Source organism: Anas platyrhynchos, chromosome 4 (genome assembly GCF_047663525.1).
Source record: "Anas platyrhynchos isolate ZD024472 breed Pekin duck chromosome 4, IASCAAS_PekinDuck_T2T, whole genome shotgun sequence".
Lineage (NCBI taxonomy): Eukaryota > Metazoa > Chordata > Aves > Anseriformes > Anatidae > Anas > Anas platyrhynchos.
This window is the reverse complement of record NC_092590.1, coordinates 61,350,048-61,367,955: the sequence shown is the minus strand read 5'-3', so window position 1 is coordinate 61,367,955 and position 17,908 is coordinate 61,350,048. Positions and strand designations below refer to the sequence as shown.

Below are 17,908 nucleotides of genomic sequence, written 5' to 3'. Positions count from 1 at the left end.
GGAAGAGAAAGAAAGGACACCTAGCATGGGAGACAGCCGGATGCCAGTATTGGTTTGGGGGAGTTAAGGAACGGAGAGGACATTCTGAATCATCCAAGAACTACCAATCTCACATAAAAATAATAAAAAAAGTTCTCATTCAGACTGCCAGGGAGGATGTGTATGAAGCTCTCCAAACCATGGCAAAAGAGGGAAAGCAGCTGGTTTCAGTAGTACTGGTGAACCAGGCATCCTGATGGAAGGAGAAAGCTAGAAAGTGGCAGAATGAAAAAGGAGGAAAAAAAATGAAAAGCTGAAAAAAAGCAAAGCAGTCTGAGGAACACCACTGAGCTACCATGTTGCTCAGCACTCCTCAGAAGCGCTGCCTTTAACAAAATATGGTTGGCATAATTTGCCATTGGCCATTTTACCCTAACACATGCCATTTAACCCTAAAAGCCCTAGGCTTTTCAAGTCTTGAAATGTCACACAAGTGATAGCAGACAAACATTTGCAAACTCAGGTATTTCCAGTAGCACCAGGTACTTTCAAGAAGCCATGTTCTATTCTGATTCCCAGGGAACGAGCTGAGGGATGGAAGATTTCAGGACCATTGTTACACCAGCTTGCAATCTCCCTTTTCACAAGGCTGGACCATGCATCACGTCTGGTCTGCAGCAGAAATGAGACCGGCACGTTCCAAGTGGTGGTTACACTTCCAGACCTTTCGCAACGCTTCAAGTGCTGCCATCTTGTGTTTCCACCTGTGCTTCCCCACTTAAAATCCTGCTTTCTTTAATCGTGCCTAGCTCTCTTACTGGGTCATGGAACAGACTTTGCTAACATTTCCTAAGTCACTTACCACGTATGTCTCCTAAAAAGAAGACATTTTTTCACTTCCACGCATGACACCAGGTTCCCTGGAAGTATGTGTGATAAATGCACTGAATTTAAGAATTAAAGCCACATTAGGAGGCATCGATTTTCTTTACAGTAAGATGAGCCTCTTCGGGAGCTGGATGGAGGTACTGAACTGAGCAGGCACAGCGTGATTCTGGTGAGGCGGAGCATTTGGGGAATTGCTCCCGCAATAGGAAAAATTTGTTTTAATTAGGTTGGTCGGTGGTTCCCAAAGCAGCGTGCTGCGAGTGGGAAAGAGAAATGAGGATGGGACTGTAAACAGCTTGTTGTGCTCTCAGCCCGTGCGTCAGAGCGCGGGGAGAGAACTTGCACCCCTGGCTCTGCGGCTGGAAGAGGCTTCGGCGTGAGGAGGGCGAGGGAGGTGATGCGTAGGCATCCTTTCCCCTTTGCTGCCCTGAACTGCTCATAAAAGCAGATGAGGTTTTGTTCTCCCGGACAAGGGAAAAGATTCGAGGAAGAAGATAATAACAAGCAATTAGGGCAGCAAAAATATCCAAGAACAAAACTGACTGAAAATAATAAAATTAAAAAGTGAGTTAGAGAGATTTTGTCATTCTGTCTTAGATTATGTTGAGGAGGATGAACTCAATTTTATTGAGAAATCAATTCTAATTTGGCACTCCACGCGGTATCTGGCAGAGGACACTGGTAACAGTCTCCATTGAAATCTGCCAGCTAATTTACTTCTGCTGACTTTACACTAACAAACAGAAGCAGGAAAAAGTCGTGTCGTAGGGATGACATTTCCCGCTAAATATCTCATACTAATACGCAGCCTGAGTCCTCCCACGCTTGCTGGAGAAACCCATCACCTTGTGAAAGGGGAAGGAAAAAACATGAAAAGGTCCCCAGGACCAAACGGTGTGAGCGCCAAGCTAAAGGTCAGACGGACGGCGTGCATCCCACGGATGGGGCCACGAGTTTAGCTGGAAGGAAGGGTTTGGGAAGAGGTTCCTCTGTCGGCTGCTGTAGGAGTTCAACACCATCTGTCCTCCAGTTCAACCGACCCTGCAAGTCCAGTACCAGCAGCTTTCATAGACACTACGGCCTGCTACCGATTGTCAAAAGAAAAGGGGGGGAAAAAAAGCTTTAAATGGATTGTTAATTATTCAAGAAAATGTGTCTGTAGATATTTCAGAAATGTACTGCATAAAATTTATCATGGGTTACGTGTCTGGGAGCACAAAATGTGCCGTTTAATGCTATGCTTTACTGACCTTTAAGCAGTGGCTGCTACCCTAACTGTATTCACAGCTTATGTGTATTCACTCAGCATTTATATAAAATATTGTTTATTTTTACGAGGTTTGTGCCACTGAAGATTTTACTTGCACTGAGAAAATGATTGCTGAGTGCATTGTTCATAGCATTGTTTCCAAACATTGAGATAACCAAGAAGTGCGATGTTCTCAACCTGCATGCTTACTAGTATGTCCTGTGGACAACAGGCTTTATTTCATCAAAGTAATTCTAATGTGTGGGCAGAATATAAAAGAAACAAAAAAAGGGAAGAGAAGATGCTTAGATGCTTTATTCTTCTGGGTTACTTACTGCCTTTGCCTTAGCTTCCAATAAAACCCAAATGAGCCTACCTCCCTGGCACAATTGCATGTTCTTTTTCAGGGAAGGTTTCAGTCTTCAGTTAAGTAAGTAATATCCATACAAAAGCCCCAAATTTAGAAGTGCACAATGACTTACATTTCCTCACTCCATTTATAAACCAGGTTCACTGCTCCATAAGGACCTGATTTCACCCCCTCCCTCTCAGCAACATTCTTTAAGTCTTTACAAAGATCCATTTTCCCTTTCTTATTCCCAGAAGCCTGCTGAAACTAGGGCAAGATGGCCTAAAATTACTATTTTCCTCAAAGTCCCAGAAAACCTAAGGCCGACTGCACCCCTCCCTTTGAGCGGAGCCGCGCAAGAGCGGTGCCAGGCGCTCCCCTTGCCGGCACCCCTGCAGAAGCAGAACCAAGGACACGCTCCCACTTAGTCCCAGGAATTGGTTCAGCAGCAAACTGTGGACTTTTGACCCAAGCAGGCATTTCGTGGCTCCAAAAACCTCTCTCTCGGAAGACGGGAACTTTATCTCCGAGGAAAGAAATAGGGTAAAAAATGAACATAACAACGTTGCTCTAAATAATTGATGTTGCAATCTAATGCTATTTCCTTTTGTATTACTGCAATCTTCTTAAAAAGATATTCTCAAGCTGTTTATTATAGCAATAACTATAATTTTTCCTTCTCTTTTAACAACAGCGCTTCACCCATAATGTCGCCTACAGATAATGTATTAAAGATATAAATAAAATAACACAGCATAGGTGGCACAGCTATGTATAGGTTGTTAACCAGCCAAACAAAACGTGGTTTAGGGTTGGATTAGCTGGAGCTGGCTATCTGAGTGTCTGCTGTCTTTTGATTTCTCCATTGCCGGCTGTCTGTCTCTATCTGTATTTGCTTTGACATTACTACAATGCTGTGAATAAAACCTAAACACATTCACACTTCTCTTTTATTCACCTTACTGGGAGGAAAAAGCAAGACAAACCAAACAGCTGTGAATGACCAGAATACAAAGATACAGCCCCCGAACTTAAACACCCCAGCGACTCTCATTTTTTGTCACAGCTCTGAAGTTTTTCCAGAAAGCTGTAATTTCCTTAAATATAAAAATCCATTTTAAAAAAATCTGTCTCTTCTAGGATGGACTAAAAATAGCTGTGAGTGCAATTATTACCCTCTAACCTCTAGCTTTGGTTCAGCTGCACATGCCGTCCGCAGGAAAATCTCCAGCAGCAATCAGTGTTGCTCTTTGCATTACAGCAGCATCTCTAAGCCCTTGCCAGGAGGGAGTCCGAGGGAGGAAATTTCTTACTCAGGTATTAAGTAAAGGATAGTCCCCATCTCAAAGATTTTAAATGGAAGGGGGAGCTCTGCTTGATGCATAGGGACCCGAGACGCACTGAAAGCACAGCTCAGGCTGCCCACAGGAGGATGCAGAAAGCACACTGGGTATTATGACTTAACTCCCCCTCCTCAAAAGTGCCAGCAGGGAACACCTTCCCACAAAGTGCTTGTCCTCCCATCGCTACAGTCCATTCCCCGAAATAAGGAGCCGTCTCTCCCTTGAAATCCATGGTGACCACCCCCAGGTCAAAGCTGAGCTCCTGGACCAGCTCCAAAACAACCGCTGATGTTTGTCCCTGACCAAGGCCTTCTCCAGCAGGACAGTCGTGGATTTAAGCCACGCTCCCATCTGTTTATGCCCAGCACGGACATGAATCTCAGCAGGAAAGCACTCCTGAGTACACTTAGTATTGGTGGGATCAGCTCCCTGAAACACCTGCACAGGAGAGCAGTACAGACAGCCTCGCAGTGCTCCCTACCTGAAGATACGATCCCCATTAAATTTTCATATCTGCAATACAGAAGCGTATTTTAAGACAAATGCTGTTCTAATTTGCTGTAGGCACTGAAGACCAACACACATTTCAGTGGAGGAAGTTATGTGTTTTAATTGGTTTATGAAGACAAAGCATATGCCATGACACAGTTAAATGATTAACAGATTCCTACGAATGCCTTTGGCATAGAATATCTATACATTCATTAGCTGGAACAATTCATCTTCTTGATAAAACTAAAATTAGTTATACAGCAGGTTTACTTTTTATGATTAATAAATGATAAAAATCTAAATTATCCATCTGAAATGACTGCTTTCTTAGCCATTAATCTCACATTTATCAGTTCCTATAACTCGCATTGTTAGTTGAAAAAAATCGATTTCCCCAAATATTTATAATTCCACATTAAAAACACACAAAATGTGTGAAATGTGAAGTATCATCTCCTTCACTACAATATTTTGGAATGAATTCTAAATCAAGATATAAAAAGCTGTACTATTTGATGACTTTACCATAAAAACCAAACAGAAACAATATACAACTGTGCCAACATTATAAATGTCAAAAAAAAAAAAAAGGAAAAAAGAATGCTCGGTAATAAACCAGCTCTAACAAAAGATGTATCAGCTCATTTGGGTTTTCCAGCTTTCTACAGTTATTTTGCCAGGAAGCAAAATCCAGCTCATTCTGCAGAAAAATATGGTAAAAGGTCAAAAGTACAGTACTGTCTGCGTCCTGGAGATTGGGTCGACACATCACAGGTTTAGCTAGAGGGAAAGGCTTGGGAACAGATCCTTCTGTCAGCTATTTAAAATGTTGAAGGCCTTCTGTCCTCCAATTAAAGTCATCAAGTCAACAGCAGCGCATTTTCGGTAAGAATGTGCCTGAATTCCAGAAGTTTCATGAACTTTGAGCTGCATGCTGGCCACATATAGCCCCATCTGAAATATGTAGGAACATATTTTAATGACCAGTCACACAACTAAAAATATTTTTTCATTTGATCGCCATTTGTCCACCCTTGTCAAGCACACCCATGAGTAATTTTCTGTGCAAGTAAGGGGCTAAATTAGCAAAGAGATGTCCACAGGCTGAACCCTGCTGGGAATAGCGTGGGAAGAACAGAGTGGATGCTTCTGTAAGGCGCCAGCTACCTGTTCCTTCAGGGATCATTTAAGCTATGATAACACAAGGGAGGTGGCTACGTTATATTAACCAGCCCTTTCATGTGGTTAGTAAACATGTGTTTTAAATATGAAACATTTGGGCTTAAGAAATACCTTCTTTATTCAGACGTTCCCTTCAAGATTTTGAGAGAATAACAAATGGAGGAAGAGAAATGATAGTGTAAGCCAACATCCAAATAGTGGTGCCCAGCATCTCCATAAACACTTACAGTCGAGCTCATATTGAAAACACTTATCAGATGAGCTCTGGCAATCGCTACCCTTTTCTTTATTCAACAAAGAATTTTTCCCGTTATGCAAATAGCTCTCTAAGTGGCTCAAACAGCATAGCCAAAAATGTTGTATGATTATTTTTGTCAGTTGTCAAATAAACCATTTGCCAAAAAAAGTTTTAGAGTTGCTGAGCAGGTACAGGATGAAAACTCGAGTGGAGTAGGACTGAGGGAACCCACAGGTTTCCATTGGCAAACCAGTAACTCCTTTCTGTCATGCCAAGCAGTCAACACAAGCTTGGCACGTGCTTAAGTTTCATTACCCAAGGACGGACTTACTCATATCTCTACAGGATGCGTGGAATCGGAGCTGCCCTTCTACAGATTGTGATGAAGCACTACTGGTATCAAAGCACAAAAGCATTAAAAAAGGTTTTGGGTGCACGTTCTAGAAGCACAGCAAAGAAATTCAAAGCCTGAACCAAAAGCAAGTTACAATTGAAACAGGACAGCTAGTTAAATAGTGTTATTCTCAAACACAGATATCTGCTTCACGTACATAACTCAGGATAGCACAACAGGCATTTATCAGGTTAAAAAGAAGCTAAAAGGTGTCCTGGGGAAAGAAAAAGATAGCATTTATATCATTTATATGAATTCACACATGCACGTTTTTATATATAAATATGTCACAGAACAAGTAATCTTCAAATGAAATGCCCTTTTTTACTATCAAATGTCTTTAATGTTAGAAAAACATAAACCCGGCTTATAAATAAAACTGCATAAACACTTTGGTACTGGCAATAAATTGAGAATAATTGACCTTGTCCTATCAAAGGATGAGTGTATCTTTAGATCTTAAGTGCTGTGAATGGTTATGAACAGGCTTAAAGTACTGAGCAATAGCTAGCTAAGCACAGCATGCACAGTGCATTTCACAGGGTATTAAATAACTGAGCTTCGGAGAACCTCTCCCTCGGCTTAGTCTTAAGGCGTTTGATTTCTAAAACTACAGTCCATACAACATCACACATTGGTCCTATTTCTCTTTACGCTAATTAGGCATTTTACTATCAAAAAGACACCTCATCCTATCCCGGTGCATCCACGGCTCTCTTCTTACTGGTATGTGACTGATCCTGGCTTTCAGAAAGACTGACACTGTCTTGTACCATGAGGGGATGTCCCCCTCTCAGTGCACTCGATGAGAAGCATCAAGGAGAGAACATTTCCTCAGGCGTGATGAAAACACAGCAAACTGCCCTGTCCTGGAGGTACCATGCCTAAGCCTGCGCCCCGAGGCGTCCCTCCCTCCCCAGCAGCACTGTTGCAAGCAGCCGGACCAACATCACAACTTGAGCAAAGGTCAGGAGGCACACGGGCGCCATCACAGGCGGCTGAATGCCAACACTACAGCCTACAAACCTCAAAGATTAACTTCACTGCCATTCATTGACATCCTCCATACTACGGATAAGCTGCATTTGAACTCCCAAATACTCCCAGGTAATAGTTTCCTATGCTAGTATCACAACTTGAAGCACCATTAAAGATACAAGATCAAATAGAAAGCAACTGTAGACAGAACTGATAGAGCTAACCTCCAGTCCTGAGCCACCTCTGTTCTTCTAGCTCTTTTCCACAAAGAACCTCCAGGACCTACTCTGAGAGTACCCAACACCAAGAACAGAAGCCCAGCTAGAGGGTCCACGTGTGGAGCTTGGCCATGGAGCCCCACAGGCATACACCTCTTGCTATACCTTAAATACTACGTAAAATATGCTTATGAGGTTAAAAACTAATCCAATGACAGATCTCTTTATGAGGACTGTATTAAAAAATGAAATGGGGAAAGAGTAAAAAAAAAAAATAAAATTAAAAGTTCTCTAAGATAACAAAATTGACCACTCCTCCTCCATGCCAAAAATAAATAAGTGAATTGAGGGGAGAGACAAAGAGAGAAGACGAAAACTTCATCAACTTCCCTATTGGAACAGATTCATCGTTCACAGTAAACACAGTACAACAGTGCTTTTGGATATATTACACCTGACTCTCGCACGCTGTGGGTGGCAAAATCAAATTTTCCAGTATTTTCAACTTCAGTACTGTGGGGGAAATACAAGGAAACTGAGGGAATAATACAAGAAGTAGCAAATTACAGTCCATGCCTGGATCACCAGGTGTTTAATAGCCCCGTTTGGCTATCACCAACACAGAAGGACAGTGCCTTCAGCACGGTGATGAGTTGAAAAACATATTTATATAGAGAATCTGTACTTTTTTTTTCCTCCTTATTTCCATCATCACTGTATGGCATCCACAAGAAGAGGAAGAAACAAAACCCCAAAACTCTGGTAGCATAAAATTTCTAATTGTTTTTAGTAGACATAAGAGAGCTAAGTACCTATTACATTAGAAAGTTACAATTTTACAAGGTTTAAAAATGGCTCATCTACACAGGAAATAAACACAAAAATTGTATATATGACTTCAGGCAGGAATTGCAGCATCTCACTTTCCAAAACATCCAATGTTCAGTCCTACCATATTTTGAAGATTTGAATCCACATGCACACATGGATGTATGGATACATGCCTGCCCACACATTATAGAGTGATTACTCAGTGCTCTTTTTCAATTAATATGGACTCAATGGGACCATACTGTGAAGGAGAAGGTATGTTACTGGGTCTCCTGCACTTTATTCTGGGTATTGCTGTGTTTCCAGCTTTACTGAAGCCTGATAAGGTCTCATTTGTGCCAAATTGCTCCCACTCCCCACAAATGCATATGAGAACTCAAAATTAAATGAAAATGGCAAGACATGTCTGCTTTTATTATTCCACAGGAGACTATCATCAAACTGCTGAAGGCTCTGACAAAATGCCTATTTTTCATCAACTGCATGCCTGTCTTGATAAAAGATCCCAAACTATTCTGGAATGGCTTAAGCATTTCTTGCCCTATACCCCTCCCTTACCAGTACAGACACGGTGTTTTAGGCTACACAGTAACTCAGCAAATCAAGGACAAAGCTTAAAGTAAGCTTGAGACAGAGACTGTCCTCTGATTGAGCCATCAATTAGGAAGAAAATTGTGGCTTTCAAGATCTCAATATGTCAGCAGAGGGATTCGCTGCTCCGTTAAGCTGCTGGGATCAACATATTGCTCCTTTCTCAGGACATTTTGGACTACCTTTTGCTCTCATTTATGGGAACAAAATTCCCACTTAAGTCAACAGGAGTTACTCCAGCACCTCTGAGCGCACGTATTTCCCTCAATGTGTAAATGTGAAGTAAAATCCATTTGCCTCTATAAATATGCAGCACTTTTTTCTTTAAATATCGACATCCACACCCACATAGATTTCTTAACCTTTAGTCTTTCTGTGTAGTTGTGGTCACCCAAATGTGTAACTGGCCTATGGTAAAACTGTGCCAGCTTTGTGACAGCTATAGATCTGTAGGATGTCAGAAGCTGTTCCCAAGGAAACATCAGGAAAAGGGATTATACGAGGTTTTGAAAACCTGTTCTGAAGGTCTGCTAACATTGAGCAAGAAAGCCCACCTTTCCCCATGAAAAATCAAAAATAGATATACTCCATTACAGCAAAGTCTGAGATGATGAGAATGGCAGAAGGCAAAAAGTTAAAGCTAAGTGATAAAGGCAGAATTGTCATTTCAGCACTGTTTTCTTTTTTGTTGTATTTTGTTTGCTTGGTGGTGGTGGTTTTTTACCTAATAGAAAAATAACTCCTTTTGGAAATAAAATGCATTGCATTTTCCAAACTGTGTATCCCCCTGAAAGAAATACTGTAAGCTTCTTTCCTCTTTTGCTCGCAAGTTGATGTTTATTCATGTGCATGGGGCTACTGCACAGACCTTTCACAGCGTGAGGAGTGCGCTGGCTGAAAGGTAGGATAGAAGATGACTATCACCAGAATTTTTTAAAGCAGGATACTCGAGCGAGGCTGCTTAACCTATATTTAGCCTGCTAAATAAGTGGCCTGATTTTTGCAAGTGCTAAGTCAGAATTCTCACGTCTCTCACTACACCAGGGAGACTCACACAACTGGCCTCCACCTCTACCTCCTCTTCATCCTCATCCTCCTCCTGGGGCTCCTCCACGTTGGCAGCACAGCACCAGGACCATGAGTCCACCACACGACCCCCTGCCTGCCACAACCAGTCACCATGTCCCCTCACTGACCGACCACATCCAGCGCATGTCTGTGGCTGTGAAGTGGGGGATAGCTGTGGCTGTGCCCAAGAAGGGGTACTGACGAGCTGGACACTGCTCTCAAAGGCAACTCGGAGCTATCAGAGTCCCCAGATGCCACCAAGTCCCCTCCAGCCCCGTCCCAGCCCTATACTGCAGGTACCACACTGCAGGCACCACACTGCAGGCGCCCACCACCACGCCGCCTGAGGCGCAGGCCTCACACGTTGAGGCACAAGGAAGCTGAAATGGCTGCTGGCTTCCCAGGATACTCAGCACTTCTGAAAATCAGGACAGCTATTTAGGAGACTAAATATGGATATAAGGGCCTAGCTCTAAAAAAACTTGGCCCATTTAAGAAGAAAGGATGTACGCCATCACCTTGGAGCTCCCCAGCAGATAGGGCTGAAGAGGAGCTCTGGCTCCACGGTGCTCACTCTAAATCAGTTCCTTTCAAGATTGATGCTGTGCCCTATCCTGGGATTTCTAAAGACCTTGCAGAATGAAGAAATATGGGATGAGTTACAATTTGAATGAGAACTGGATAACCCCTTCCCAGGGGCTTCTCTGAAAACCTCACTCAGAGGTAACGAGGCTCTACATCCACATTAGCACCTACAGCCACCATCGCCTTCCTTCAGCCAATGGGGAGGCAGACAAACAGAAATGCTCTTTGCAAAGGAGCCAAACAGCAGTGCACACACACAGGGGTAACAAGGCAGCTGTCTCCTCAGGGATCAGGCCCTACATTATGCACCTCAGGGCTCTAGGTGCAGCACCCAGAGCATGTGAGGCTTTTTCCTTCTCTCCCTCCCAGGCTCTCCAGTCAGTTACTACAGGAAAAAAAAAAATCACCATCCCGTTTTCTACACTCACAGTTCACCCATCTGACCCAGAAGAAATAACAAACTGGAGAAGCACCAGCTCTCCTCCTGCCTTTCCCTCATTTGCTTCACCCACTTGTTGAGTTCAACTCTTCAGGGCTGTGGTGGTCTCCCTGGATGCTCCTGCAGGGTGAGCACCCCCTCTGCACCCTGGCACATCCACCTGCTCCATCCTCACAGCCTGGGCCACTCACATGCTTCCACGGGGACTCAGACAGGATGGGTCACCTGCCTTCTGCAGGCACAATATCCCAATTTTGGATTTCATTTCATTATTAATACAGAGAGGTGATCAAGGAGCCACCACAGCAAACCCCACAAACGGTATGACACGGAGCATCATGTTCCTCTGAAAACAGACTTGCATTTCTTGCTCTAGAGCAAAGTTACGGGGAGGGGATGAAACTAAACCATATTTCCTTCTGGGGGAAGGGAGCATGCATTGTGGCATTGAGACTGCTGCAGTAACTCTTACCAAGCTGGGACTCTCACGCAGCTTCACCTGATAGGAACAAATCAAACCACCACTTTATCTGAATTTCGTATAATGGCATCACCAAAATAATAATAATAATCTCCTTTAAAAATCCCTTGTAAGAAGCAGCAAGGGGGAAAAAAAGAAATAACTTGGTGACACATCTCTTGAATATTGTTGATTGACTAATTAAAATGCAATAGAGCAGAAAAAAGTGCATAGACGATGCTTAGGATGTAATGTAAAGAGCAATCACAACCACTCAGTGGGGCTTAGCAGGTCTGAAATGGTATCTAATTCTGCAAACTCCAGAAAGGTACTGCATAATGTAAACATTATTGCTTTGCACACTTTAATGAAAACTGCCTGCCTTCGGATTGAATCGCATACACATCTATTGTGAGTCCAGTAGAATAAAGAAAACAGGCATCGTGCATTTAAAAATGCTGCCTCATTAAAAGAGGCTAAAAGGAACCCCCTGTTACAGTCACTATGACACAATTAAGTAACAGGATGACAGGTGTTGTATTATATTTTTTAATGGAATAAACTTGCATATATGCAGACAGCAGCCACGGATTTCCTTTGATATTTCAGCATGCACCTGCAACTTGTTATTGCAAGGACCTTTATTAAGCAAGTGTACATTTCGTAACGCCTACAGATTTATAAAACTCTATTTGCCTCTCCTACGATTCGGAATAGATGGCTTTGGAATCCTACAACTGCTCTTTCCAAGAAAATAAGAACATAATTATCTCTGGTCTCCCAGGAATATGCTCCCAGACACTGCTTTGCTACAAACAAACACACACGTTTCACCTAGGCTCCGGTTAAAAAGTTCAGAGATTTTAAGTGCTTAGATTTAATCCACCTGCAAGCACACGTCTTTGTATCACTAACCTGCCAGCTAGCTTCCCGTCGCAGCCCTTTTATCCAGTTTTCTTCTAAGTCCTTATTCTCTCTGGTGGATGTTTCATCCATAGCTGATGTCGCTTGCACAAACTCGATTGGCCACTGGCTGTTACACTCTCTTTGTAAGCCTTTACCAAGGCGGCAGCAAGTGCAGTTCGGAGACAGGCTGTCATGAAGAAAATGTCACAGCACAGGATGGGAGGAGGGGGGCGAGGGGAAGGGAGGGGAAGGGAAGGGTCGACACCGAGCATCCCCGCGCAAAAAGATTTGGGGAAGCGCGGCCGCCGCCTGACCCGTTGTGACCAGTCCAGTGAACGCCCTGCTGCAGCCCGGGAGTTCACGGGGTAATGAAAGAGGGCTGGTGACACCGTGCGAGAGCCCTAATTACGGGTGAAGCGTGGCAGGGCTGGTAATGCTAACCCGAGTATTTCCGCGCACGTTTCCCCAAAGTGTTATTCCGTATGGCGCGATAATTGTCTCCTTTGGTGGCGTTATAATTAAGGCTGCATCGGGGGTGTGGATTCAAGCAAAGGAAATACAAATAGCTGCTGGGGCTGGTTAAAAGAAAATATTTCAGCGTATCTGTTTGAAAAGTGCTTCGCGAACCGCTCTGCAGCCAATAAACATGAATAATAATCCAGGCCATTTTGATAGAAATGGGCTCATTACCATACCCGCCGCTGAGCTCTTTCAGAGCTCAGGTTCAGCAATGCAGAAAAGGGTTCAGCAGGACACAAGTATTTCAACCCCAAACCAGAAGAATTAGTCCCTATCAGGCATTTAAAAGAGCCAACTGCTTGAGCTCGCTCTCCGTGCATCGCACCTAAAGATGCCTGCCGCATACCCCGAGCACGTCAAGCCTTGCTTTATTGCGTTCTTCATCACTCCTTAACCCAGCACAACTATCTTTCATCCTTCCCAGAGACACTTTAGTCTCCCCATCAACTCCTTATAACATCGTCTGGCTTTTCCCTTTTTCTTTTTTTAACCTAACTGAAAAAAGCAGAGTGCATCTGTCCCACTGCTTGGGGACAGCGTTTATCACTGCTCAGCTGAGAACTCTGAGCTCACTGCATTCAGAAACTTCAGATTTTGGCCAGCTGCAAGGAAAAAAAAAACAAACCCTGTTTTCTCTGACATACTGTTTCAACACACAAATAAAAAGGTGAATTTTTAAGCATGTCTTTAAGTGAAAGAACTGTCTTGAAAAAAAAAATATATATATACTATGACATCTCTAAAATTCATAAAAATCATGACTATTAGAAGCAGATTTTTTTTTAAAACAGTGTTGGCTGCTCACCACCCATGCTGTTTATTCGCTATCCTTGTTAACTAAGCGTGCAAAAAAAATGCGGATTCATTTTTAGGTTCATTTTTGCTCCTGGGGATGTTCATTTTCTGACCCCCAGCCATCCTCACTGGGCTGAAACCCTGTGAGAGCCAGACCCCTGCCTGAGGCTGCTGAAATGCAAACCCAAGCTGCTTCCCTTGCATTTTTATTTTTTAGGTTGCTGGAAACATTTCATTTTTTCCTCAGGTTTTGTAAACATATATTTCACAAGTTTTGGGCCTTCCTCAGCTTCCACAATATCCTCACTATAAAACTAAATGTGCCAACTGGCATGCAGTGTAACCTCCTGCATCGTGCCTACACTGTGAGACCCTCTCCTTCAGCTCAGAATTTCTCCTGTCAGTGTATTTTTTTTTTTTTTTTTTTTGCCCCCTTCTCCTTTTTGTTAAGCACAGCCATGCAAATCACAGGACCTCAGGCAGGACTATCAAGTGGGAGCTTCTGGGGCATTCGGTTTGACTTTAGGACTCACATTACACAACAGGAGCGCGCGTGAGCCCCGGCTCCGTCACACACATGGATATTTTATTTTTAGCCCAGGTAAACCAATACAAACAGGGAAGGAGCCAGATGCTTGCACAGGCACAAAGAGGCGCAGCAGGCTGGCAACAAAAGGGACACAAAGGGACGTTTCACTACGAGGGTACTGATCAGAATGCTCTTTTCTTGGCCAGACAGAAAAAAATAAAAACCCTCCTGGCTTACAACCAGAGGCACCAGGAGCATCGTGCAAAGGTACCACGAATCTGCTGCCCCTGCTGCCTTCTCCTGCACCCAGCAGGGCTGCCGCTTGCAGATGCTGCCAGCACCCAGGCAGCTTTTGACCGTGACCAAAGTGACCAAAGGCCACTTGTGCTGCCAACACGGATCCGTACCTCCCCGAGCCTGATGGTAACAAAATCTAACACTGACGATGACAAACCCTTGAGATGAGATCGGCTCTTTTATGAGGCTTGTCGTTTGCAGGAGACAGCATCTAGGCAACAGCTGGGCTGGTTTTGGAGGGGTACAATAAAAAAAATAATAAAAAAAAAAAAAAAGGAAGCAGCAAGAATTCTTTTCTCTCCCTGCATATGGCGAAGACAGATGCGAACCAACATACCGGCGTATTCTTACCGGGCCAGGAGCATAATTCTAAATCTGAGACGGATAGCACACAGAAGTGGCTCGGCGATAATTGTAAATATTAGCAATGCTTCAAATCTAATCTGCTCTGGATTGCAATGAATTATTTCGTGACTTTCACTTGTCTTTTTCACAACCATGAAACAGCACAAATTGTGTGTGAGCTGCAAGAATATGAAGACATTTATTGATGGAAATCAAACCACTTTTTTTTCACCCACAGTGTCTTTGATATGTTAGAGCCCGAAGCAAAGAAAACATAATAAAAACAATATATAGATGAGAACTTCAATTTTCCCCTACATATGAATCTGTCACTTATTTGCTAAGAATCAAATCTAACTCCAGACAGTTAAAGAAGCCCCATATATCATTCGCCATAATCCAGTACTCAGCTCAAATGTACCTTGCTTGAAGTTCATACAACGTACTTGATTTTACACTACTCTAAACAAAACAGCTCTGGATATTACAGCTCTGTGTCTAAAAGGCTTTCGCTGCAATTTCATCCCCAATAGTGAGAAAAGTACCAGTGTGAAAGCAGATTTATCAGTATAGGTAACAAGGATGCCTCAGAAGTCCGTCTCGAGCATTGGCTTTGGCTGTAAACACAGGGTAATTTTTTTTTAATGCATCCACGCTCTGTTACTGTGATACCACAGTATTACTGCCAGCAGTGTGAGGAAACAAGGTGAGAAAAGCAGAAGGTTTAGTGACTTGCTACCCGATCAGATCCTGGTTTTTCGGACCACTTGAACTGTGACATGGATGCTGTGGCTGGGTAAGGACTGGTTTCTCAGGCTCATGTAGCTGTTACCTGCCTCCCGGCCCGGGCCCAGCAGCTTTACCTACGTTAGATGTGGTCTGGAGGATGCTACACATGAATTAACCACCAAAGTCTAGTACCCAGGACACACAAAATTCCTGCTATGGCTGTGTTTTTCTGCCACGTGCACCCAACACAACCCCACAGCAACCTTCCTTTCTGAGTTTTCTCATCAGAGGACAACAATGAGAATCAGCAAAGTTACCAAAGGATCTCTCAGTGCAGAACATATCAGTGCTTTTCTGCCTCTCAGACTGCAAGCCTTCAGCACATGGCATGTTTTCAGTGCCAGGCCCACGGCTGGCACCTTAATTCATGGAGACACGAGACTTGTCCTGCAAAGGGCCCTCTAGGGCTTTTTAAGAGGCTAAAGAATAGCCTAAAAGTGTCTTCAAGTACAACCCAGATGAAGGAGCTCTGCACGATAATACATGAAAGCATAATTTTCAAAGTTTTAACTATGTACTTGTTACTGAAGGTAAACTTTATGTTTTCCCCAAACCAAACCCAAGACGTAGCCATACCATTTCATACACAGCCTTTGTTAAAGCTACTCACACAGTGCTGCTTATCCGTCAAACTGGCTCCCTTGTAGAGACCTGAATCAACGTGCCAGAGACAGAGAAGCACAGCCCATGGAGAGCTGTCGTCACACTTGCTGCATACAGGGTGCATCCCCAACACACCAAGGGGAGGGCAGCTCCTGCTGCCACTAATATGCATCTCACCTGCTTTATGACATGCCTGGGTCCTCCCTCAGAGACCAACAGAGGAAGGAAGGCACCTGCAGAGGGCAGCTGATCTCACTTTAGCCCAGGTAATTGCCTTCAGCTGAAACAAATCACCCCCTGTGGCCATGCCTTGCTGGAGGAACAGAGGGTGACAAGCAGCTTGCCCACCTGATGGTGTGCTGGGGAATCTGCCTCCCCTGGCTCTTATTCCTGGATGGAGCTTACGGCCAGCTAAACACCCTCTGAACACCAACCCCACGTACTCTGCAGCACAACCCACATGGCCATGACCCCTCTATTCCCACTGCATGTAAGACGATGTTTGGGCGCCTCCTCAGAGCTCGGTGCTCCGCAGCAGCCCGCTTCCCCCAGCTCTAAGGACTTGGGCTCCTTCTCCCACGTATCGGAGGCCACACAAAGCTCATACTCAGCAGCTGGATTCCCAAACCCCCAAATTCAAAGGTAGTTTAGAATCTAAGGAGGCCTCATCCTGTTGACCTTTGGCGAGACTAAGACTGAAGAAACTCCCTGATGGCTTCAGGACGCGGGGCTCAGACTCCTGCCCCGAGTGGCGATTTCTGCAAGCAAGCAGCTGGAAGCACCACCCTCCTAATGACTTCCCTCCACCTTCCTGCACTTCTGCAGCACTAACTATAGCACCTGGCAAGCTGACAGCGCGGCCAACCAAGGCGGTTCAGACATACCTGCCCGCATACATACTGCCGCATGTGCCGCTTAAATTTATTACCTGTTGACAAGCTATAAATAACGTTGCCATTAGAGTACCACAATGTGTGACATTCCACACGCTGAAGCAGAGCTATATTTTCCCTTCCTTAGCCTGAGTGTCCTCTGAGTAGAGGAGGTTGCTTTGTCTTGCTAACCACTCGAGGAGGAGCTTGCTTCTCCGTCTTGCCTATCTTGCAGTTTCCAAGCTCCTGACTGAAGGAATTACTCATTTGTTAGTGCCAGGCTGTCATCTCTTTGAAAGTAGAGCCACGAGGTCTTAACAGACTGGATGTACACGGCTGTTAAATTTATTAGTTAAGAAAAACAGCAAATGACAAGTGAATAAAGCACTCCTTGGGACGTTTGGACTACGGATTTTGTATAAATCAATAGCGAGTGCTATAAAATGTCAGAAAATACCAAATGAGTAGAAGGGAATCAATAGATACCTTCTGAATTAAATGAGTGATGAATATTCTTTACCAACCAAAATAAATTAAAATAGAAAACCCCCTACGCTGAAGCAACATCCAGCCTCTTACTTGAAACCCCAAAGGAAGGTAATGCAGGGTTAGGGCTGGAAGCTCTGTCCTTAAACAACACCACTGAGCAACAGGGGGACAGAAAGGCGGAGCAGCGAGAGAACAACTAAATTGCTTTGACACAAGTTGAGGATGAAATATTAACTCCAACATGTTCCTCTTCATTCTGAATTCTCACGATTTTCCAGGCCTGAGCCGAAAAGGCAGCAGCCATCTTTCCGTGATGTCTCGGTGCTGTGCCCTGGCTCTCATCTAGGTCCCTAGGCAGAAACGCAGTCCCAATGCTACAGCCAGGAGCGGCTAAAAGCATCCAACTTCCTCAGCAGCTGAAGATGCCCTCTGTGCATCCCAGAGGTCCTTCCACCCTGCTAGGATCGTGTTGCTGTGTGC

General features: G+C 44.0%; 1 protein-coding gene across 2 annotated transcripts in view; it reads right to left on the bottom strand.

Moving 5' to 3' along the window:
• The window catches only part of PPARGC1A (PPARG coactivator 1 alpha), a 351,332-nt gene that overhangs the window by 152,432 nt on the left and 180,992 nt on the right, over positions 1-17,908 (bottom strand). Inside the window, exon 1 of one of the 2 annotated variants that reach the window (XM_027457313.3) lies at positions 16,075-16,218. The exons of the other annotated variant lie outside the window; for it this stretch is intronic. Within the exon in view, the coding sequence (XP_027313114.1) occupies positions 16,075-16,191 (117 nt within the window). The 5' untranslated portion in view covers positions 16,192-16,218. Of the gene's footprint in view, positions 1-16,074; positions 16,219-17,908 lie in introns of those variants that run through there. 2 annotated transcript variants of the gene reach the window in all.